The sequence below is a fragment of the Lipophrys pholis genome (genome assembly GCF_963383615.2).
Source record: "Lipophrys pholis genome assembly, chromosome: 22".
NCBI classification, from domain to species: domain Eukaryota; kingdom Metazoa; phylum Chordata; class Actinopteri; order Blenniiformes; family Blenniidae; genus Lipophrys; species Lipophrys pholis.
The window spans coordinates 1,479,811-1,505,366 of record NC_137644.1 but is presented as its reverse complement, the minus strand read 5'-3'; the positions used below and the strand labels follow the sequence as shown (position 1 = coordinate 1,505,366).

The 25,556-nt window shown below is 42.3% G+C and overlaps 1 protein-coding gene across 1 annotated transcript; it reads left to right on the top strand.

Moving 5' to 3' along the window:
- The first annotated feature begins 450 nt into the window (after positions 1 to 450).
- sult4a1 (sulfotransferase family 4A, member 1) lies at positions 451 to 25,241 on the top strand. Its single transcript, XM_080492209.1, has 7 exons — positions 451 to 766; positions 9,551 to 9,681; positions 10,521 to 10,601; positions 15,860 to 15,986; positions 16,133 to 16,227; positions 21,128 to 21,266; positions 23,404 to 25,241. Exons 1-7 carry the CDS (start codon positions 598 to 600, stop codon positions 23,514 to 23,516), a joined length of 855 nt encoding a protein of 284 aa, XP_080348335.1. The 5' UTR covers positions 451 to 597; the 3' UTR covers positions 23,517 to 25,241.
- The last annotated feature ends 315 nt before the right edge of the window (positions 25,242 to 25,556 follow it).

The window sequence follows — 25,556 nt, the reverse complement described above, 5'->3', positions numbered from 1 at the left end:
GTTATTTGTTTTATGAAGTATTGGAACATGCTGTCGAGTTTCCGTCCATTCAAAAGTGAGTGTGAGAAGTGGTTTGGGGTTAAAGTGGCTATAAAGATACCCACACCATGGCTTTTTGTATTTGGAAACATATCAAAACAAAATGTGATTTCACAGTTCATTACTGAGATTTCCACGTTTGTGTTTTGTTCATTCACAGTTCATCAATTCACTGTTCCACACAGTCCCAGTCCTTCTACTCAACAGAATGAGAGAAAGATCTGCAGGGAGCCACTGAAGAGAAGTATAAACCTGGACCAGACCAGGATTACAGCGCCAGGTCCGGTCCGATATGAATAATACAGTGTGAATCACGCAACCTTTGCGGGTACGCGCACTGATGAGTGGTCCTGATGCTGGGGCTCGTGACCGCGCATGACATCACTTCTCCCCCGCGCGATTGGCTGTTGCGGATCAACTCGCAGCATCCCGACCCGAGCAGAAGCGACCACCAGCATCCTCCTCACCCTTCGTCCCCTGTGATTCCACTTCGGAAGGCAAACTGTTCTCGTGGGTGTGTGCCTTCTCCTGTCCGTGCGCTGGCGGCTGGTTTCGAGGATGGCCGAGAGCGAGGCAGACACGCCGAGCACGCCGATCGAGTTTGAGAGCAAATACTTCGAGTTTGATGGAGTGCGGTTGCCGCCCTTCTGCAGAGGGAAGATGGAGGAGATCGCCAACTTCTCCCTCAGAAGTAGCGACATTTGGATCGTCACCTACCCGAAGTCAGGTAACCGAGGCGCTGCGTCACGACGCACGGCGCGTCCCGCTCCTGCGGCAGCGCCTCTGCAGCCTTCACCTCCCTATATATAACTTTTATGACACAAATAACGCAGACTGAGCAGATCCACAACGTGCATCCCTCTCATTCCTCATTTCGCTCGTTTCCTTCGGTCGGATTGTGTTTATATCGCTCCTGTCCGGGCCTTTATCGGGTTTTATGAGATGCAGCTTGGATTTCATAATCAGACGGACTCCGATGAATGAGTCAGACGTAACAACATCGATCACGTGTTTAATCCAGCGTGGTCTCCTCGCCGTTGTGGAAGTGTTTCTGGTGTTTACGTGCAGGATGCGGGGCCGCTGCTGTGGCCTGGGTGGGCCTGGTCATGTGACTTGAGCTCCTAATCTGCGACATTAATAAATACTGTTGGGGACAAGTACCGTCCACATGTTAAAACCTGGATATGATAACCAGTGCTCACAATCAATCCGCCAAACAGGAGCAGGGGCCTGCATTAGCCCCCCGAGGACGTCTTCCTGGAGCCTTCACTGAATCAATAGATATTTTAATCAGATTATTAATGTCACTCCCATCTCGTATCTGACCTTTTAAATCAACTTTTAAATAGCACAGTAGTGTGTTAACTAAATTATGCATCATATCACCAAACAACAGCGAAGGTGTCTAAAAAGCTGAAATGGCTCAAACGGGCATAAAATGATTAAAACCACCAAGCAAAATCAAAACACTAAAAAGTGTGGTTAAAGAAAAGCTAAACAACAACAAATAACAGATGAAACAGTTATAATAAGTCAAGCAGTGGTTAAAACAGCCAAAGTGGTTAAACATACATCATAAAATATCAGAAACTGCAGCTCACACAATTTAATTATTGCATCATAAACCCCATTTTTATTGGAAATGACCAAAACTTAACAGCACATGCAATGATAAACTGTGTTATATTTACATTTATTTAGTTAAAAGTGGCTAAAATGACCAATAGCTTGGTACCATTCAAAATCTCTCACAGATGATTGTCAAAAAGATAATAAATCAGAAGAAGTCGAGACAAGAACTGGATTAATAACAAAAAACATTACATGATGTGATTTAGTGGTTCTCATTGACCGCTTATCAAACTGCCGTGTCTGAGAGTCATTACCAAATTTAAGTTAATTTAAACAGAATTTAAAGATGCTTTTATAATATCCATCCATCTGCTCCCTCTTCTCCGTTCCCGGGAGGTGGTGGTGTCAGTCTGAGCACCGTCACCCAGATCACATTGACCCATTAGAACCTTCCTGCAGGTGGAGAGCCCACAGGAAGGTGGAGAGCCCACAGGAAGGTGGAGAGCCCACAGGAAGGTGGAGAGCCCACAGGAAGGTGGAGAGCCCACAGGAAGGTGGCGCCCGGCGTGGGACATGAACCCTCTACCTAGAGACTGAGAGTCTCATGCTCTACCTACTGAGCTGGCCGGGGGACATGAACCCTCTACCTTGAGACTGAGAGTCTCATGCTCTACCTACTGAGCTCGCCGGGATTTTATAATACACATGAATAAAATATTAAAATTACATTTAAGTCAAAGCTGGTGTTCAGAAAAAGATGAAAAAATACTGAAAACATAAAATATGAAAATAATCTTCTGGTTATTCGTCTCTTCAAATATCCCAGAGCTGATAAATGCAGTATCAAGTGCTTGTTTTGTGACACCAGCCTCACCACCTATATTTATAGTTTTGACACTAAGCATCAGAAAACCACATAATAAAAACACTGTAAGACCCTTTAAAACACAACAAAGGCAAATTCCTCTTTTATTACTAAATCTGTAGCTACAATACAATTCTACTGCAGATATGCTTCATTATTTGGGAGTAAAACCTGTAATCACAGTAATTCCAGTGGGATTTAGTTACTGTAACAGTAGCTGTGATTGGATATTGTGATAAAAGGTTGAAGTTGTATTGTAACACAGCAGAAAAATAAAACAAGCTCACAAAGTGGAAGAAGGATTTCAGGAATCTTTGGACTGAGTGGGAGCAATGTGATGCTTCAGTGAATTAATGAAATATTCAGATGGGTGCAGTACGTGTGTGTGTGTGTGTGTGTGTGTGTGTGTGTGTGTGTGTGTGTGTGTGTGTGTGTGTGTGTGTGTGTGTGTGTGTGTGTGTGTGTGTGTGTGTGTGTGTGTGTGTGTGTGTGTGTGTGTGTGTGTGTGTGTGTGTGTGTGTGTGTGCTACATAGCACAGAGTGAATGTACCTGTACTAAACCCCAGTGTACCAGAGTGAGCTGCTTCCTCTCAGATGACTTCTGAGCTCTGCACACTGCAGTTTGGAACAGAAAGGTGTGATGGTCTACAACAGGACCGTCTCATTAGATCCCATAATAGTGATCAAATAAAACTTTCAGATTGGAGGAGAAAGCTGCAGTGAAAACTCGCCGCCCTGGGAACCTAAAGAGGTACTGTTAAAATAGTTAAAAAAACAACTGAAACTGTTTCTTGTTTACAGTAAAACAAATGTCCAAACATGGAGTTGTATGTTTTTACATGAGGATCTGACGGGTCCTGCCTCAGTGAGATCCAGCGGAGCTGTATTTGGTTTCACAAGCTGTGGTCCCGGGGCTCCTGGAGGTCCTGGATTACACAGGGAACCTGGAACATACTGCTTCAGATCAGAGTGTCAAATTAAATGTTGTCTATAACTTCTGTTCCCTGAAGGAGGAATGAGTTCAACACATGGGACATGTGATGAATAATTAGCGAGGCAGATTAATGGAAAAATCATGCATTTGGTGATACAAGCATCAAACTGGGCACAGTTGTTCTTTGGGGCATGGTCTTAAATTCTATCTGATTTACCACACAAAAATCCAAGATGGCTGCCAAAATGCAGAATGGAGTTTTCTCATAGAAAGACTTGTATTTGCTCAATTAAACTCCCAATTCCATTTACAATAACACAAATACTGGTCATCAAATATCTGATTTCCATCATGACGACTTTGCAGCTTAAATAGGCACTTGAGAATTCAAGATGGTCGCCATTTTTTCAAGATGGCTGCCAAAAATAACATAAAAATTAAAGACAAATATACGAGAAAGGAACAGATTTTAATAACATAAATAATACAAATGGACGGAGACTGGAGGAGATCTGAGATCATGTTTGTGTCACAATCAAAACCATGCCTGGAAAATATACATCAGCTGCTCACTGATGGCTCGTCCACTAACTATGCATCTTAAGGACAAGACACGCTTCAAGTATCTGGAACAGAAATTGTGTCGCAGTAAAAATTCTTGCGCTGTAAACAGTAACAATTATTATTGCTTCTCACAAATGCAGCTGCAGAGAACAGTACATGTAAGTCCATGGCGGTAGCATTTACATCTGCCTTTGCATTCTCTGTTGCAGCCTCACTTGGTCAACTGCTGACAACATGCTGCTATTGGTGGGGGTGTCGTCCTCTTAACCGTCCCAGTGTCTCGTCCACCCCCAATGTGCAAGCTTGTCAGTTTCTGGCTCCTGAACAGTTTCTTGCCCCCAGATTATTCCTGCCTGGTATGAAGGGATGGCATTGATGAATGCTGATCCATCAATGGTTATTGCATCAGCCTCAGGTTCTGTCTCGGGCATGGTGACTTGATTCTGGAGAACTTCTGCCAGTTGAGACTTCTGTGAGGTGTGGAGGTGTCCATTATCACTCAGTGAGGCTGGTATCAACTGGTTCTCACGACTAAAGAACCCTTCAAGATTACATTCCCAGTTCTGGCATGTTCTTGGATGAGATGAAGAAATGAAGCGTCTACAAGAGTTTGACATTCGAGAGGTCAGGGTTGTCTTGCACTGAAATTAGAACCTACCTAAACATCTGGTCTTAATATTCTGGCTGATATGATTTTGCCTGTGGTTGTCTTCTTGGTTTCTGCGTTTGGTTTTCACTTTTTACAGAAAACTGTCTTTAAAAAAACAAACAAACAAACAAACAAAGACAACAAAACAAACAAACCTTTATATGTTGGTCCTCCTCCTCATGAGGCCTGTGCTGCTCTATAGAGCTGTAGAGGTAGAAGGGGCCTTGCAGACACTGATGACATTTGGTCCATATCCTTCACATCAGAGACAGTTTGAGGGAGCACAGAATGACCCCAAATTACACCTTTTGCAGTGACAGCTGCAGACCGTTATGGCGTTTTGGTTTTATGTGTTCACTGTAATGACGTTGAGATTTTTAAGATGTTTTAGAAAATCATTGGTCGAAAAATGCAACTTTTCTGCAGCTGTGCGAGTCGATGGACAGCAATAAGAGATGGCTGTGTGATGGGTCAGTGTGGAGTCATGTTTCCTACATACTTATGTCAGATATTCAGTGGACAGCCGGTTTGGGGGAATTTGAGCTATTTTCCTTTTTTTTTGTTTTGCTGGTCATTTAAGCTATTTTTAGGCTTGTTTGACGAGTGCTTGTTTGACCAGGGCCTTTCAGCAGCGTTACCTCTTTTAAAACAGTTTTTAGCTGGTCACTTTGGCTGTTTTTGCCCATTTAAAGACATATGAGCTCTTAAAACTCATTTAAAGCCATTTTTAGGTGGCTATTTTAGCAGTTTTAGCTATTTTTAAAAACTATTTTTAGCTGGTCTTTTCAGCTGTTTTCACTATTTTAAAGGTGGTCATGTTACCCGTTATAAGGTTTTTTTCCAAGCTCCCAGTCTGCCTCTTACCTACGCCCAGAGCTTATACCCTCCTAGGTACCGTATTATCAGTTCTGTGTCAGTTCCGTGGAAGTTACATAACAAATACATGCCATCTGAAATATGGACAGTTTTATTCTGAGGATAAGAATTAGAGATACAGTGAAGGTCACTGGAGAGGAGAGTTGAAAGCTCCTTCACATTCACGCACCGTCTTGGTTGCAGTCGTCTGCCAGGCTCAGTTTCTCAGTATAGTTTATTAATGTCACTTTTTATCTCTGTGGAAGGAGACAAATGTGTCAGTGTGTGAATGAGTCCCTACGCACCCTGTGTTTGTCCTCCTCTGTTGCAGAGGGACAGGAGCACGTGCACAGCCGCATGCTGCTGCAGAGCTCCCGTGCTATTGGCTGCCCAGCTTGTTTTACCAGGAAGGGGGCGGGAGATATGTAGCTGGACTATCATCACAAAGGCGGCTATCAAGTTGTTTTGACAGCAGCCTCACGCTCAGTTAAGACTCCCTGGAGGCACTGAACCCCCACAATGCATTGCGATCTGCAGCGTGCTCACTATGAATCAACAACAACCTCCAGATGAGGACGCTCAAGGTGGCTTCATGATGCACACACACCAGTTTAACTGAAGATAAATCTGATGTTTGAATGACTTAACTCATCATACTTGCTCCTCATGACGAGGACCAGTCAGCCAACAGATTAAGTATTTAGCTTCCGTCTTTTCAGGAAAGTCTTCACAACATACCTTTGACATGTTTCGACTGTTTTCTTCCGTCTTCATCAGAATCGTCCTCTGGTGGTGGTGCATGACAGCAGTTTACAGGAAACCCTTGTAAAAAAGAGGCTCTGGATGTCGGCGGTGGATCAAATTGTGTCATCAGAGTAGCAGACTCCATCCAAATGTTGTACTCATCTTGGGTGGTGGACAGTTTGGCTGAAGCTCTGTGAGGAGGCGAGGGCCACGAGGTTGGCTGGATAAATATATTGAAGTTCACCATCGGAGAAAGCTTCTTTACTATTTGACACCAATTTGACACTAACTCAGTTTGTTTCATCTGTGGTTGTTTTTCATGTGAAAAATGTTATTATTTAACACATGGAAGTTATTTTTATTTATTTGTCTGATCTCCTTATTTGTTATTCCATTCCATCATGTGTTCTATCTATTTTATCATTTGTTTTACTGTATTCTACTGTTTTATTGCTTACTCTGTTATTGTAATTACTACTAGTCTACTATGTGAAGCACTTTGGCTTCAGCCACAGCTGTTTTAAAGTGCTATATAAATAAAGCTGGTCTGTCCGTCTGTCCATCTGTTTGCCTGTCCGTTCGTCCAATTACAGTTATTCAGAATCAGAAAAAACTTTATATATCTCCGTGGGGCAATACGTTGGCCAAAGAGCGGCACACTATTAAAGAGTAAGAGACAAAAATACACAAACAAAAGGTGGGTGGACAAGAGCAGTGGCAGGCCTGCTGCCAGGAGCAGTACAGATCGTTAATCCAGCAGTGTCTATATAAGTGTAGGAAATGGAAAACAGCAGATTATGTGCAACAATAAAGATACAATGAAGGAAAAATAAAAGAATAAAAACACAGCAAGTATATTAATCAGCAGCAATTAAAACTGTGGAATTAGAAGTAAAAATCAGAAGTAAAAGTTGTTATTGCAGATGAGGACATAGTGAAATTGCACATGAGACAATATTCCACAAACAGAGTGTGTGTTGAGTCAGTGAGGATACGACGAGACAGGCCGCATGCCTGCAGCTCGTACATGGTGCTCAGGTGGTGAGCAGGAAGTCCAATCATCTTATCACACACCGTCACAATGTTGAGCAGGTGGTTTCTGTCCGGTAGGGTGATCAGGTGATGGAGGGTTGTTGCTGACAGAAAGGGAGTTCAGTTTTCTGAGTAGGTACATCCTCTAGTGACGCTTCCTAGGAACCTCTCCGCATTGGAGGAGAACCTCAGTTGGTTGTCAAAGATAGTACCCAAGTATTTGTATTCCTCTCCAGTCTTGAGTTGATGCGGGGGTCACCAGGTTTCAGGATCGAGCTGATGTCCGCGAGCTGGGTGGAGTTGGGCTCTAATCTGGAATGACAGGGATTAAGATAATTGGGGAGAGATGCTGGGGTGCTGCCAGGGATGAGAACCGGGTTGCTGTTGGTGGTCGAGTCCACAGCGAGCATTCTCATCAGGCTCTGCCCAGCTGATCAGAAGTTTCCCTGAGAACAATTCTCCTCCACTCTTGTTCTTGCAGTTGAGCTTGAGGAGAAGTTCTCTACTTCTGTGTTGGGAAAGCAGAGCTGCTGTCTCTCACCAGGCCAACTGTTAGCTTTAGCATCATCCCTCCATCCGTCTTCTCCCTCTTCTCTGTTCCCGGGTGGTGGGGGTGTCAGTCTGAGCACCGTCACCCAGATCACACTGCACCCATTAAGAACCTTCCTGCAGGAAGGGGGAATTTAGCATCATCCATATCACAAATCCAAAGAACCCTTGTTTAATCTTAAGAAGCATCTTAACTAACTCACTGCGAATCAAAGATTTCACACTCTCAGTGGCATTAACAATAACCTGTAACCACGGCAGTTATGGTGCCTCAGCAGCTGTAAGCAGCAGGAAACTTACAAACTTCCAGTAGTTTTCAGCAGTTTTTGCCACGACTTCTTGAATAAGAGCATCTTCCTCCTGCAAACTTCACCACGAATAATGAATCATGAGTTAGTCGGGTTTAGAAACAGAGATTCCAGCAGGTTGAGCCTAAAATTAACACAACTGAGTCTGCAGCATCTCTACTTTTGCTTTTTGTTTGAGTTTGAAATCATTTAGAGTTTTTTACAGTTTTAGACTTTTATAATGTAGAATGATCTGGTTATTCTGGCCATTTCGTATCTTTTCTAGCAGGCCAGTTTAACCATTTCAAAATTATTTTTAGTTGGACATTTTTGCTACTTTTAAGTTAGTCTTAGTTTGTCATTTGTTTCAAAGGTGGTTTTAGATGGTTAGTTGAACACTTTGTTTGTTGTTGTTTTTTGCAATTTTAAAGCTGTTTTTTGTCTGTGATTTCACCTGTTTCAGCTCATTTAAAGACATTAGCTGGTCATTTTAGCCATTTTGAGGCTGTTTATTTGTTATGTTGTTATGGCTGCGAAACTATTTTGTTACATTACTGGCAAAGTATTGTACTTTTGGTTGGTACAATTCCACCATGTTGTTATATTAAGAAAGTAGCTGCCTGAAATGTCAGTATTTGGTTATTTAGGGATCATTTGAGCGTTTTAGATGAGATTAAATTATCATATTTCTAAACTTATGCTCCCAAATGAAATAAACTAACTTTCAGTGCAAAAGCAGCACTGATATATGAACCTTACTCTTGATTTTCAGTTTTCTTCATAGTGTTTTGACTCAGAAATCCTCAGCAGTCACCAGCTTCATAGTTTTCTAACCTGTACTTCTATCATGTACAAATCAGAGGAGAACTCTTTCATGAGTGCAGTTATTTCACCAGTGGTACTTGTGACTTGAAAGTTTTCTCAGAAAACCCGATAATAGAGTATGATAAATAAAAAAAGACAACTTTGTTGGGATAGCTGACAAAAATCGTACTTTTTATGGAAATTTGATTGATTTCACAGTCAGCTGGAGGCAGCTCAGACCCACAGTCCCTCAGAGACACTCTGTCTGTTGTAAATGTGTTATTATTCAGGGCTCTGCCCTCTGACTTCATTTGGCAAACCAGTCCTCCAAAACAGCTGTAATGGATCCTGCTGCTGAGTGAAACACACAAATATCAACAAGATCAAATAGATAAGGTTTTATTTTTAGCAACCTTATGTAAAAAAATAAACTATTCAGACTTTAATTCAGCATAGTTACCAAAGTGTTTTTACAAAACATTGATTTATGGCCTCATTGGGATTCTGTGTTATGAAGGGTTCGATTGTAATTTAGGTACCATATTTTCTGTATTAGAAGTTACACAAAACCTCCCATACAGTATATAAATGACATTTAATCCTCCATGTCCACATGTAAGTACCTCTGACTCTCCGTTTCGTCTCCACCATCGCAGGCACCAGTCTACTTCAGGAGGTTGTGTATCTCGTGAGTCAGGGGGCCGACCCCGATGAGATCGGCCTGATGAACATTGATGAGCAGCTGCCGGTGCTGGAATACCCTCAACCCGGGCTGGACATCATACAGGTACAGTGATGGAGAAGTGGGCCGAACTGCCTTTTGTCCCAGTAGAGACACCGTTTGTTAGTGATGTATGATATCAATGATTTTGCTCACCATACAGGAACAAGTAAAACCAATGCTGTTATCGACAATACCAATACTGATCTAATACCTCAAACAAAAACTTTCATGTGATGGGAAATGAGAGGATCTAAAAAATATTTTAATAACATTCTTGCAGCTAGAGAGACAAGCCATAGTACAACCCTGATCTAAGGATGTCCCAGAGTTGTCCAAATCTTCTTTCAACAGTTCAGCTTTTTATAGAGAGAAGGAAACAAGAGCTGCGTTTAAAAATAGTTTTAGGTGGTGAGCATCGATAAGATGAGTCTGCCCTTCGACTGAGGAAGTGCAGACTGACCTGACTACACAGCCTATGAAGATTACACATCTGTAATGCACTACAATACCAGAAAGAACTTTTTCTAACAGAAGAGAAAGTTGCAGCCTGCGATGGATCTTTGTCTCTTATCGTATAAAGGAAGAATTACCTTGTATCTCTTAGTGTGAAACCTGAGTACTTTGTGACTGACAAGATTGGTACGATTTGGGGGAAAACAGTCTATTTTCTGCATTTCTTGATTAAATCCACAAATGATTCCTTCTGATTGTGTTTGGATCACAAATGTTAAAGTTTCCCAGTACCATTCATTGACCCCAATGGTGAGGTTTGGTGATGTCTGCCTCCAAAAGAATGCTCCTGTAATGAATGAATCTACTCTGACTGCATTATCATGACAAGTCCTTGTTCAATCATCTGAGCAAAGTGGAAAAGAGCTGATTTGTCTTTGCTGTTCTCACAGGAACTGACTTCTCCTCGCCTGATCAAAAGTCATCTTCCTTACCGGTTCCTCCCTGCAGCCATGCACAACGGAGAGGGAAAGGTCAGTGTGCAGACAGACTGAGACACCCACAGGACCTTTCTATATACTATGGCAGTTGCTAGTTTAGGTCTTTCCATATATAAAATACAATAACATCTGTGAACGCATCAGCTGACAGGTGGGATGTATACGGCAGCAAAGGTACATTTAGTCCCTAAAGTTGATGAGCTAGAAGCAAAAGAAAGGACACGTAGGATTTTGATGGAGGTTGACAGGATCGTTTCTATTCCTGCAGTCAAGCTACATCATTTTGTGACATTTAATGAAAATTCTGAACGTATAAGTCACCACAATTTGTAACGTGTCAAAGGTGAAATATTTCTTGTTTCTCTGAGAGGTAGTAAACTTTCATTCAGTCTAAAGCCATGTTTACACATACCCGGGTATTTAGAAATGGTGATACTTCTCTGCGTTTCAGCCTTACCTTTACACATGAATCCAGCTACGAGTCACCACAAACAATGATTCCTGAAAACTCCAGCCACAGTGGAGATTTAGAAAAACTCCCCGTTTGCATCTAAAGGGGAATAGGCAGAGATTTATGTCACAATTTTTGAATTCGTGTTTTTTCAGGATTCTGATTGGCTATCATGTCTTCATGCTCCTCGTTACACTGCCCCCTACAGGTTTGGCTGCTCATACTAGCTCTGAACCAGGTGAATACGCAATCCATCTCAATGAACATTCTTTTGCAACCATAGAGGGACAAATATCCATTTTTGTAAAAACCCGGATAGGGAGACTCATTTATGTTATATGAAGCAGAAGACCTATAGCGACGTTTTGATCTTCAATAAAAGATCGAATAAGAAATGTGGTCGTGACAATGAGAGAAAAACTTTCTTTTTAGTTTGAGCTGACACTCTTCTGGCATCAATAACTCTTACATGAAATGTTATCAACACACAAACAATGGCTCTTTTCCATCCTTAAAGTTATGAAAAATTTATTTTGTTAATAAATAGCTAATAGCTAATCTAGTCTAATCGCTGTAGTATGATCAGCAGGACACATTTTCTTATTTTATTTATTATTTGTTTGTCACATACAGTGTTAACCACCACAGTCACTAACATGTAGTGAAATGACGAGATTTCTTTCTTACCGATTTACCCCTCGGTAGCAGCTGTACTGAGCAGCGCTCGGGGGGGGGGGGACCGGGAGTCTTGCTCAGGTACCCCCAGTGCATGTTTTTTAGGAATGTGGGAGGAAACCGGAGTACCCGGAGGAAACCCACACACATGCAGGGAGAACATGTAAACTCCACACAGAAAGGCTCCAGCTGGATTTCAACCCACGACCTTCTTGCTGTGAGGCGAGAGCGCGAACCGTGATGGTTGGGCAGAGTTTCACTGGTCTACAGTACATTAGAGTGAAGTTATTGAATTTTATTCCTGAAAGAACCTTTTATATATTGTATAAGTGTTTACCTGGTGATCAGGGGGGGACAGGTGAAAGAATACCAGTGACATTATTGGATATTTTTGGAGTGTTTCTCTTTGCTGTTGATGGTTTTGCAGTTTTGAGGCAGTCCCTTCACTTTAAATGGGTCCAATGGGATGTAGTGATATCCTGCTTTGTGAGAAAGTGGAAGTTGAGGTACATCACTGTGAAAAAGACGGGGGAAGACAGGAAGGACAGGAGAACTGTGTCATCAGCAAACTTCACCAGGTGACAGTTAGGTTGTTTGGATCCACACTCATCAGTATGAAGAGCAGTGGAGAGAACGTGCAACCCTGTGGAGGTAGTGAGGAGGTCAGAGAGGTTGTTGTTATTATGGACCTGTCGGGTTCTAATAGTGAGAAAGTCTAAGATCCAGAGTGTGAGCTGACTGCTCGTGTTGAAGTTCTGGTGGAGTCTCTCTGTAAGTGTTAAAGGTGGAGGAGACGTCTGCAAACAGCAGCCTGGTTGATGTGTTTGGAAGCTCCAGGTGTTTGTGAATGTGTTGATGATGAAGTCTTTGGCATCATCATCATCTCTGTTCCTTTGCTATACAAATTGGTTTGGGTTGAGCTGTGAGTTGATCAGGGTGAGAATGTTGTTGTGCTTTCAGCCTTGTTGGTGAGTTTAGCGCCGTCTTCTTAGTGTGGGTGGAAAGTACTTCACACAACAAGGAATGTTCGTTCAGGAACTTTAGTGAACTCAACAGGTGAATACAGAGTTTTAACAGCTGTATACATCAGAGTCCAAAGTTTTGGTTGGGTTCTGGTCTCTAGGTCGGGTACAGAACAGCGAGCTGGCCTGTCCACACAGTGAACCATGAGCACCATTTAACAACCAACTAACAACACGTTAACTGACGTCACTCACTGACATTACGCTGCTCCGGAGCACGAATACAATAACATCGACTACAAAGACAACAATAACACAATAACACAGCAACAATAACAACAGAATGGGTCCATTAAATAACTATTAAATAACTGCTAACCTGCCCGACAATATGTTGTTTGATAAGCATCTCCATCCTTTCATCACCGGGGAGGAGAGTGGCACTGGGCGGACGTTGTTCAAGGTTATGGAGGCTCCTCTTGGGATTTGGGATGGGAGTGGAGTGTTTCCACCACTTGGGGACCATTCTAGTGCCAATGGAGATCTGGAACAGGTTCTGGAAAACACTAACTGTTGGGCACAGTGTCTGAGGACCCAGCCACTGACGTTATCAGCACCAGGTGTGCTGTTGGCCTTCGACCTCTGAAGGGATCCTGCTATGTCTGTGGGGACGGAGTTGATGCGGGGGTCACCAGGTTTCAGGATTGAGCTGATGTCCGCGAGCTGGGTGGAGTTGGGCTCTAATCTGGAATGACAGGGATTAAGTTAATTGGGGAGAGATGCTGGGGTGCTGCCAGGGATGAGAACCGGGTTGCTGTTGGTGGTCGAGTCCACAGCGAGCAGTCTCTTCAGGCGCTGCCAAGCTGATCAGAAGTTTCCATGAGAACAATTCTCCTCCACTCTTGTTCTTGCAGTTGAGCTTGGTAATCCTGATGGCCCGCTTGACCGCTTTCCTCTGCCTCACTGTCCCACAGAAGATCTGTTTCTTCTTATTCATGATGGACTTTAGTTCCTTGGTGACCCAGGGTTTATTATTAGGCAAGATGGTGAGAATCTTGGAGGGCATGATAATTCCTCATAGAAGTTGATGTATGATGAAACTACCTCCACTTGTTCATTGAGGTCATCAGAGGAGGAAAGGAAGGTGCTCCAGTTAATGGACTCGAAACATCTCTGGTAAGTGGTTATGCTCTCACCGGTCTACTGGCTTATGGTCTTGGTCACATTCTTGATTTTCCTGATGACTTGGGTGTAGGCAGGGAGCAAGCAGGATGGTGAGGCGATCACCTGAGCCTGGGAAAGGAAGGGGATGGAACCATTGCATCTATCAAGTGTCTTCTACTGGTGGGTGGAGCATAACATATACCATTTAAAGCCTTTCAGGGATTTTTCAGGATCGCAGTGATTAAAATCTCCAAGAATGTATTGGAGGAGTCAGAGGAGTATTGATCAAACTTGTCCAGGGAGCTGCTGTGATGTGGTCGGTTGCTAAAGGGGGGTGAGTGTTAGGGTGAATGTTAACAAGGACAGGAAAGAGTTGGAGAAGTTCTCTGAGGAGGTAAAAGGGACAGAGAGACAAAGACAGGAGCTCAATGTCTGGAGTTCACAGCTTCTCTTATGGTGCTTTTCCATGACACACTTTTATCACTACTCGCCTCGCCTCACTTCGGTTTCAACCATTTTCCATAAACATATGGTGCTACCTCGGTGTGGGCAGAGTTGCCAGAGCTATTCCCCATCATGCATAAAAGTGATCACCCCCGATAGAATCTGTATCCCTTGTTGCGGAGCGTGCATCCATCTGAAGGGTGGAGTTACAGCGTTGTGTTGGATATCAGCTCAAATTATTATTGCAAATTGTGGATCACTACTGTCATCAACCTTTATTGTGAAACAACAGTTTTATACTTTAAACTTGAATGGAAATGCAGTTAAATGGCATTCGCCAGAACAGCTATGGATTTCGGTCAGGTTTTTAATATATGACGTGGCACATGACGCTTGAGGAAGTTAGTCACCAGTTAACAAGGAAACCAGTTAATCCGAAACACCGGTGACCTCCTGATCGTAGCTGGGTGCACCGTCTCCCTCCCGCTGAATCCTCTGGTCAGCCACTAGAAGAGATGTCTGCCCCTCGCGCTCCTCTGGGTTGATCTCTGTTCATCCAGCTCAGTTCGTGAAGCGTTTTTGTGGTGACTGGGTTTTAAAAATGGCAGGTTGAACAAACCGCTCTCCTGACAGATCTGTGTCCTCACCCACCGGCCAATCAGTGGCCTGCTGTCTGCCGACACCACATTGTCTACTCGCCTCAGCTTGCTTGGAACCTTGGGCGAGGAGGTACTACCAAAGTACCTGGTATTTGGTACTAACACGTTTCAAAATGTTTTCATTAAGAAGCCGAGGAACAGTTACGTATTGGATCCAATGATGTTATAGCTTTGTTTTGCCAAAACTGAACATAAAAGAAAAAGGCACAAACATAGACAGACATGTGAGACATTAACAAAAAATAAATAACAAATACACAAAAAGCCTTTAAAAGACTTTGACTTTATTTTACCCACATCAATCTGACAAGATGCCTGTAGATTATCGTAAATGAATGAGACTGGGTGTTTTTCAGTAACACAGTCGAGCAGACGCTGATCTAACTTATCCTCTTGGATATGAGATTTTACAAAACTCCTTATTTCTAGATTCCTAAAAAAGTCACTTGCAACTAAATTGTATTTTTCTTTAAGTTGATGGAATGAACCAAATCTTCCCTGAAGACATAAATCTCCAACTCTGCGTAGCCCCATTTCTTTCCAGCGATCAAATGTAGCATCAGTAGTTATAGGTTTTAGTGCTGGGTTAGCTGGAATAGGCGTCATAAAGGACAAGGCCCTGTTTGAATTCTTTTGCTATTTGCCTCCAGATTTGCATTGTATTATGAATAACTGGGTTATGGCTACAATAGGATTTCATGAGGTGAATGGGGGACAAGTCAAGCGTGCCAAGAGATCTATCTGGTTCTGATACGTAATGGAAAAGCCTAAGAGGTGAGGCGGGCTGAGTCGAGTCAGGCCGAGTAGGTTCTAGTGGAAAAGGGCCATAACACTACAGAATCAGAAGTGTGATCATTTCAGCAGTTTGGGCCGCAGTGCTGTACAAAGCTCCCGTAGCTGATCCAGCCCCCAAGTACAGATGTGATTCTGTTGTAGGTGATCTACATGGCTCGAAACCCAAAGGACCTGGTGGTGTCCTACTACCAGTTTCACCGCTCGCTCAGGACCATGAGTTACCGGGGAACCTTCCAGGAGTTCTGCCGGCGCTTCATGAACGACAAGTGTAAGTTCGAAGGTTTCTAGACCTCCTGACTTTTCTCCTGTTCTGGAGTAATTCGTGTAGCGAGTTCCTCAGGATCAGATATTCTGTAAAACTTCATGACGTCATCTGAAAACATGTGGAACAATGCTCCTCCTTTTCTTCCTCAGTGGGATACGGCTCCTGGTTTGAACACGTTCAGGAGTTTTGGGAACATCGCATGGACTGCAATGTGCTCTTCTTGAAATATGAAGACATGTACAAGGTATTGTTGTTTCTCTACACAGACTCATAAATAGAATCTGGTCCTGATGGTAAATGGTAATAATATAATCTAATAACATTCTATCTATCATTTCAGTTGTAATTGTTTAACACAAAAATGATTAAATGATACGGTTTGGTTATAGTTAAACTATAAGTAAACTTTATGAGCAATTTGTCATCATTTTAAAGGTTAAGCAGATGAATCTTGTTTGGTGTAAAGTGGTAAAAACTGCCGTTTCATCAGTATTCAAGATAAAATCAACACAACAAACAAAACCACGACGTGCAAGGATGAACCCAAACACAGACTCAAACTTCCATAAAAACACTTTTTATTCAGAAAATACTCCAGAGGGTAAAAATCCAAACAAGTGGCAAACATAATGCAGGGAGATTAGAAATGACCAGACGAGCCAACAGAGGGAGAGGGGTTTAAATACACAGGGAAGGCAGGGAGACCACAGGTGCTGCACATGAGTGCTCAGCAGGGTAAGAAGACGATAGGACACATTAAAACGAGAGGTGAGACAAACAGGGGCAGATGCAGACAGGGACGTGACACACTCGGGCCACGTTTACACGTACCCAGGTTTTACACAAATGGATATTTCCCATTTAAAAACGTTTAAAAAGAAATCTTCATTGACACGGACCCAGATATACACCTGGTTCAGAGGTGCTATGAGCAGCCAGACCTGTAGGGGGCAGTGTAATGAGAAGCATGAAGCCATGATAGCCAATCAGAATCCTGGAAAAAAACGTGACATCACAAATTGTGATGTAAATATCCGCCTACCCCCATTTAGATGCAACTGGAGACACAGAGTTTATCCAGAGGTCTGTACTACGACGCTGGATTTTCTCTTATCGAGATAACTTCAAGGATTAACCCTGGTTGATGGTGATTGGTGGGCAGGTTCAGCGCTGAGCTGCAGCGGAGCGGAGATGAGAAATTAATTTAGAGATCTTTTTAACATAATAAAATAAATCCTGGTCTCTGATGCTTTGAGGAGGTTTTTATTCTTGACTTGTTCCAGGTCTGTTTATCTCCACGAGGGTTAATCTGGAATAATGATGTTGATGATCACACCTGACAGAACTGCAGGAACATGAATTTATAGATCGCAGAACTACTTGTACCGTCGCAGTGATGAATTAATAATCCAACACAAAAAAAACTCTCACAAGAGAAACTCAGCCTCAAAACAACTGGATGGAAAATCTAAACTAAAAGAAGATCAGCGAGGAAGTTCAGCCTGAAACGTTTCTGCTGGAATAAAGTGAAACTGACCGATCACAGTGCCGTCCATTTATATTGCTGATGAATTAATATTGTATAATCCAGTGGCGGCCGTGCATTTCAGACCTCAGCCTTCACTAGTGCTGGTCTGACTCAATCCACCCCTCAATAACTTCATGGCTACAAAAACCATGTTACCATGCAGAAATGCAGTATAAGAAGCCTTTGTAAGTAAGTAAGATGTTCATGGTTTGGAAATTTTTTGATATTAATGAGAATGACAAAAGTAAGTAAGTAAGTTCAAGAAAGAACATTTCGTTTGGGTGTCTTTGAAAGCTCCCCTGATCTCTGAACGAGATCTAACAAATGATCACTGGTCCCCTTGAAAACATGGATCTCAGTTTTCATGCAAACGATCGTTACAGTGGGCGGGGTGAGAGGATGGGGTGAGAGGATGGGGTGAGAGGATGTGACGTAGAGTGCAATGCATTCTGGGTAATAAACAAATAAAACTAACCGCACGAGTCAGAAAAAGAAGAGGCAGAAAGAAAAAGTTTGAAAATATCTGGCCGGCAGAGGTGGAGCCTAGCCACCGCTGGCTAAAGCGGCAGGACTTCTGCTTCCGGTGCGGACCAATCACTGAGCCGTGCTTCTTTATTACTTCCTCTGGTCAATGTTTGTTTCGGGCCCCGAACGAGTAGCTGTTGTAATTGCGTGATATTTTCCAGGCGGTTTGATCCGGTCCCAAAGTGCTGCTGGGAAGTAAACCGAAACAAATGATGGTGTGAGAATTCTCAGCTCCCCTCCCAAGTGAACCGAGTCTCAGACTATCCCAGTGGGAAAGGCCCCTAAGACAGGCTGTAAATTATGTTTTACCAACATATCAACAGGGCGAAAGACACTTTGAATAACACCAGCAACTTAATCACAATTACAGCCACGTGTTTTTATCTTCTCTGAAAAGAATAACTTCTTTTGTGTTGATGATATTGTGTAGGTTAGCTTTCATATCTGATTTTGAGCAATGCAGCAGCAGGCTGTTAGTTTTCCACTGCGTGACCATAGTGAGCCTCAGCAGCTTCTTCTATAGTATTAACCCTTCGCAGACTGCACCTAAAGGGGGCTAATGCCTCTGACCCTAATATTACCTAAGATCCCTTTACAGCTTTACTAGCATATAAAGCATAAATGTGTTAGTTTTAAATCAATATAAATCAATTCTCCAACAAGATGCAGTCATATTCTGGAGCCTTCAAGGCTGTAGGAAGTGCATGGAGCGTCCATGCAAGAGGTGGTTCGCAGCAACGCAGAGCCTTTGCGTATTGTTTGCATATGGATGATGAATTAGGCTTTATGGCAAGTATTCATATAGGTACTCGGCATTAGCAAGTAGCTAAATGTTAATATTCCTACTTGTACTCGTCCTTTAAAAAAGTGGTATTGGTGGATCCCTTATAAATATAAACAATGGGAGTGACTCTCAACTATAAAACTATCAAATCCCAGGAGGATCTGGACTGGGAGTCATGACACTCTGGGGGCCGCCGTCATTGTTAATCTACTCGCGCATGTGCAGACGATCTATTTAGCATGACCACGGTGCACATGTGCAGTAAAACTATTTCCACCAACTACATGGAGACGGAGCCTGAACCTTTTTCAAAAGGTTCCACCTGCGGAGCCGTTTCCTAAAAGTTGTGTTTTCAGTGGCTCCGAGCACCACTGTTGTATAAACGGACAAACAAAACACAACAAAAGTTTAGCATTTTCACCTGAAATCCATGTAAATAGGCATTAAAACCCCTGCAGCTTCAGTCATGATGAGAAAACGTTAAACTAAGAGCCAATAGGTCGGCACATATATGTCACATCAAACTTCTTACTTGCTATCAATTGTTCATTTATTGCTTATAATTAGTAGATTCTTTAAAGTTAGTTAAAGAAGAAAAAACAGCGACTTCCAGGAGAAAACTCTGCAGCTGGTTTTGAAACATCTACTTTGAATATTTCCGTTCCATCTCTGCTGTGTAAAGGTCTCTTTTTACATCATCTGTTTTTATCAGTTTACAAGAGTCAGATATGTTTTGCGGTTCAGATAAGGTTTTCCTAGAAAAAGCTTCTCAGAATGAATCATTTATGCCTGCCACATGAGTGCCTGTGGTTTTCTCCATATGAGAGAAGATTCCTCTCTCCAGGATATTCAATCTGTAGATTTCAGAAAACCAGCTGAGGACATTATATTTGGATTTAATATGAGGATACTCTGATTACCATAGCTTTGATGTTTTGGCTCATTTCTCAAAGCTTACTTTAAATGTGAAAATGAGACCTTAAAGTAAAGATCTAAATAGAGATGAGACAGACTGAATATTGTTCTTACATAAAGCAAATAAACACAAGTAGAAATGTGAATTTAAATTATATTTGTGATATAGGAAACTAAAACTGGCCCAATGAGTGTGGGCCCGTGATCAGTGAGACCACTGAGCTACTTTCTGATCCGATACTGAACAAAACCCAAAGGACTCAGGACTTTTCTATTTATTAAAGCTACAGTTAGGACTGTTTCTCTCTACCTCCTCCTCCCAGAATCAGGGTCTGTATCCTAACCTGAACCAGGGTGTGTTTCTTTCTCCCCACCCAAACCAAGGTTTGTACCCCCCCAATCTATCTCTCTGTCTATCCTATCCTTTCCTCTCCTCTACCCCCCCCCCCCCCCCCCCCCCCCCCACCTCTGACTCTGGTTTCTACAGGTTTCTTCCTGTTGGAGGAGTTTTTCTTTCCACAGTCACAAATTAATCTGCTGCTCATGAGGATTTGTTGGGTTTTTCTCTTTTCTCTGTTAAAACCTCCTAGAAAGGACTGTGTTGTGTTTGGTGCTTTATAAATAAAGTTGAATGGAATTGAACATCTAAATGAAGTTATTTTAGAATCCAGTTAGCTTGAGCAGGAAGTTTTAAAAATAAGGAAATTAAAGAAGGCAGTCTCACTAATTATCTTCTTTTGTCAAATCTGTAAACATATTAAACCATAATACATTAATAAATCTAAGTGTGGCTGCAGTCAAAGCTGATTATCACATGAAAGGAAGATGAAAGTGTTATTAATCATGTTAGCTGTTAGCTTCTGCTGGCTTTTAATTAGTACATTTATGAGGGAGTTATCTGTAAATATATTTTTAAAAAGTATTTAAATTCAGTATCTTTGTCATTTTCTATGTATGTTTATCTCGATATAACATTTCTTCATTATATTTCTCATCTAATTTTTAAAATTGTTTTTGCAAGAGATGGATTAAAGCCTGAGCAACTTTTCTCATTTTCCCCTCAAAAACAAACAAACAAAAGAAATCTTAAAAGTTGATTTGAATATTATATATTATATTTGGAAATTTGTGCCAGCTCACTTGTAATAAAGCTGTTTCAAGGATCACTTATTGACACAGAAGATTCAGACCTGCAGAGCAAAGAGTCATGGGTTAAACTTTAACTCACATGTCTGTGCACACAACTGATAACCTACATATTTATTTAACAGATTGTATGTTCAGCACTGTACATGTCCCTCCTGCTGTGTCCCACATACGTGCTACACAGATTATATGGACTCAGTGAGTATCTTGAGTGCAGATTTAAAGACATGCCTCCACTTTGTGCAGGATCCAGGGACCCTGGTGGCGCAGCTGGCTCGCTTTCTGGGTGTTTCCTGTGACAAGGCCCAACTGGAGGGGCTGGTGGAGAGCTGCAACCAGCTCATCGAGCAGTGTGGGAACTCCGAGGCACTGTCCGTCTGCAGGGGTGAGGAGGAGGAGGAGGAGGAGGAGGAGGAGGAGGAGGAGGAGGAGGAGGAGAAAGAGGAGCCAGCTCGGTGATAACTCAAATAGAAAATACTTTCTTAATCCCAGAGGGACATTCGTTTACAGCGGATCCTCCGCAAATGTGTGGGTGATTGGATTCTGCACAGCAAAATGTGTCTTCAAAACAGCTCTTTTATCTGCTGTCCTCAAATTTCTGATTTCACAGTTGGTGTCCCATGATGTGGATCGATTTCACACTAATTCACCCTGTTTTTAAACAGAAAACACGCACATCTCTTTTTAGAGAACCTTTCAGTGTGCAAGCCATTACAAAATAACTTCTTTTAATCCACTGGTTCCACCAAGTGTGGGGCGTTTCCCTTGTAGGGGGCGCCAGAGAGTTAGAGGGTAGAGGAAAAGACTATCCTAACATATCTTTTTTAACAGTTTTTCTGTCATTCTTGAGGAATAAATGGGGAAGTGATAACAGTTTTTGTTAAAACACATTTTTTAAAGGTCTCATATTATACAGCTTTTCAACAATTTCACATGTTTCAGATGTCCGAGGTCCAACGACACTGTATTCAGTGTATTTCTCCAAATCCAGCCTTGCTCTTCAAGTTCAGCCAGTCTAAAAGTCCCTCGAGTAAACTACTGAGAACAGGCTGTTTTCTGTCTGTCCACACCTACTCCACACCTACTCCACGCCTACTCCACGCCTACTCCACACCTACTCCACGCCTACTCCACACCTACTCCACACCTACTCCACGCCTACTCCACACCTACTCCACGCCTACTCCACACCTACTCCACGCCTACTCCACGCCTACTCCATGCCTACTCCACGCATACCCCATGCCTACTCTATGCCCACTCCATGCCCCTCTCGAGGAAAAGATTGGTGTTGCCAGATTGGGCCAGTTTTCGCCCAATTGGGCTTCGTGGGGAGTGTGTTTGTGTTACCTTTTTTCTTTGTTTATTCAGTGCAGTTGTGTCTTAATGACGTGTTCTTTATTATGCATATAGTGGGCTGCATAGCTCGATTGGCAGATGGGTCGTCCCCTGTCTACATGCTGAAGTGTCCTTGGGCAAGACACTGAACCCCAAACTGCCTGTGAGAGTGAGTTATTGGTGGTGGTCGGAGGCGCTGATGGCACAGATCAGCAGCCTCGCTTCCATCAGTCTGCCCCAGGGCAGCTCTGGTTACATACGGAGTTTGTCACCATCGAGTATAGAATGAATAAATAATGGAATATAAAGAGATTTGAGACTCCTAGAAAAAAGTGCTATGTAAGGATTATTATTATTATTACTTTTATGGTTTTAACATGAGTTTCTACACAGAATGAGATTTGGGTTCATCTTTATTGAAGTGGGCGGGTTTTATGATGTACTTGGGCTGGAAAGAGTGAGTCAGATCTGGCAACGCTGGAGAAGATGCAGCTTTCCCTCACAGCACCGTGCGCTAATGTTTCCAGTGGATTTATCACAATGGCTCTAGAAATGTTGTTTTCCAACCATATCATTTGAACTAGAATATAAACAGAATTGTATATCCTAGTTATTATTATGGTACTTCGTTTAGTCCTAGGTTTTGGCACACTTACGACAAAGTAGCTAATGCTAGCTCTGCTAGCAGTAAGAGTAGCTGTTAGCGTGTGTGTGTGTGTGTGTGTTAGGAGCTAACTTTATCAGGCTTTTTGGAAAAAGTATACTTTTCAATATTCATCTTCTTCATATGTTTTTGTACACATTTGAGTGTGAACTGAACCCACAGACTCATTCTATTTTAATTTCACCCCTTTTGAGTTTTATACGCATGTTGTCACATTTGTTCCAGAGTTTCTATTAATTTTTGATTTTGTGCCCCCTCTCCTCGTCTGATTTCTATGTATGAAGTTTCCCTGGTTTTCCATCTGTTTTTTTTTTTCTTTTAGTGCATCCAAGTGTGCTGTCTGGTCTACTTTAGGTTAAACACAGCTGACATGAATCAGTCTGATCTGTCTCATATCCACCACAGCCGGTGAGTCAGCGCAGCTCCCAGGTCATAAGTAAGACATGATGGTTTCAGAAGAGGGGAAAAGAGAAGGAGCTGGGTGAACGTGCCTCTGATGGTCTGAAATGTCTTCCTGCAGGACGCGTGGGTCTTTGGAAAGACGTCTTCACGGTGTCCATGAACGACAAGTTTGACTCGGTTTACAGACAGAAGATGGGAAAATCTGACCTGACCTTTGACTTTGGTCTGTGAGAGCTTCAATACAGCCTCCTGTTCTCCGTCTCCGAGCTCACCTCCTGCCAAAGCCTGCTCTGCTCTCATTCAGTGGTGCCGTCCGACAGCGGGATCACGCTTCAAGACTTTTCCGTTCGGTCAAAGTCAACACTTTGGAAATCACAGCTTTCAATCTTTTAGGAGTTTACTGAATCGAAGGTGAACCCAAACCTGCGTGGACAGGTACAGGTACACGTTGGGTTATATGTTGGTCAGAACACGGTCATGTGCAGACATTTGTCATGAAAAATACACTGGATTCACAAGTCACTGCTTCTAGTCAATGCTTCTTGTTAACCTACTACAATCTTTACTTGAGACCCTTGAGGTTTTTCTTGACTTGTTCTTGACCAAATGTTTGTTGGGGTGTTCGTCTGTAGCATCTCTTCCTTAACTTTTAATGCTTGGTCGGTTGGTTAACAGGATAGACAGATTAAAAATGGCAGGCGAACAGTCAAGGAAAAGACCAGAAATGATCATCTGAACATTCACAGTCGAGGTGTTTTCTGTAGTCCCTCATTCAGCTGCTCTGACGATACCTTTTGTTGGATGGACTCCAGTTACAGCCTACCGACACTCGGCTCCCGACAGGATTTCGCTCAGTTATTTGCTTGAGTACTCACAATCGAGACTTGAGAAAGTAAAAGGAAACATGAATGTCTTGGTATCTTTCACTTTTTAAAAACTGAAAACTGACTACTAAATTACTAACCATCGCTTAAATCCATTGGCTCGACAAGACGATAATACCCCACCGACCAGGATCACAGAGACACCCTCACTAGGTGGTATATCGCTACCCTCAAGAAGAGTGTACTTCTTCTGAACAGGCAGAAAGAGCTCTGAAGAATTTAAGGTCTATCTGACTGCCATTTCAAACAACTCCAATGTGGGTCTGTGTGAATAGACAGAAGTTGTTGGACAGAGTAAAATCACTTATTTAGTCTGGAGAGACGTACAGATTATTCAGGAATGAGGTGCAGTGAAGAGTCGGGTCCTGCTTGGTTTTACTCGCCACACAGTAATGAGAATCCTCTCGGCCCACCACAGACCAGATCCAATCCATTATTCAGGGTTTTATGTTGTTTTGGAACCATTTTTGCACAAACATGAAAAAGAAAGACGTTGTTATCAAGATATCACGAGTTTTCCTGGAGGTGTAAGTCGTCAACACATTCTTCAACAGAAACAAACATCCTCATGTTTCTGGATACGGGATTAATGTTGGTTGTTTTTTCAGTATACTATATTTTTCATACTGTAAATCGAATCTGTAAAAAAAAAACATCATAAAGAAGGAAAATAGGTGTGACTGGCTGCATATCAAATTATTTTCAGTCTAATATTCATGTATGTTATTGTTGCTCTGTCAGTTGAATACAGTATTAGTGGATTTTTGTTGGTGGTACTGGAGCTGCTGTCTGTTCTCCCAGATGGCATGCTCCTATATATTTTAATACGACTCACATCACCAACCAAGCAACTAAAAATGTGACTTATAATCCAGAAAATACTGTAATGACTACTTCTGACTGAGTATTTTCTAATTATTGCAGAAAGTATCCCTTCAAACCTGAACTGACTCTGACACCTGGTATCAAAGGGAGCCCATTATAGCAATACGTGTAGAAACAATGAAATAAATCCAGCAAAGGATGAAACATAGATTTAATCCTGCCAATTCAAAATGAGACTTTCAACCAGAAGAAAAGAAAAACACCCTGCAGATGTCACTGTTAACCTCCTTTAACCTGGTGAGAACAATGATCTCAAAGTTATAGCTAAAGCTTTGATTTGTGTGTCTTTGTGTATAACAGCAACTAATATCTGCACATATCCAGTGTTTGTAGAGATTATAGTTAGATTACAGGCTGTTCTTCACTTTAACCCCCGAATGAAAGTTCAGTCAGTTTTACTACTGAGAGGACGATGTCAGTGTCGAAGTCATACACAACCCAGCAACCCGCTCACAGATGGAAGTTCACTGCTCGCTCTCTCTCTCTCTCTCCCTCTCTCCCT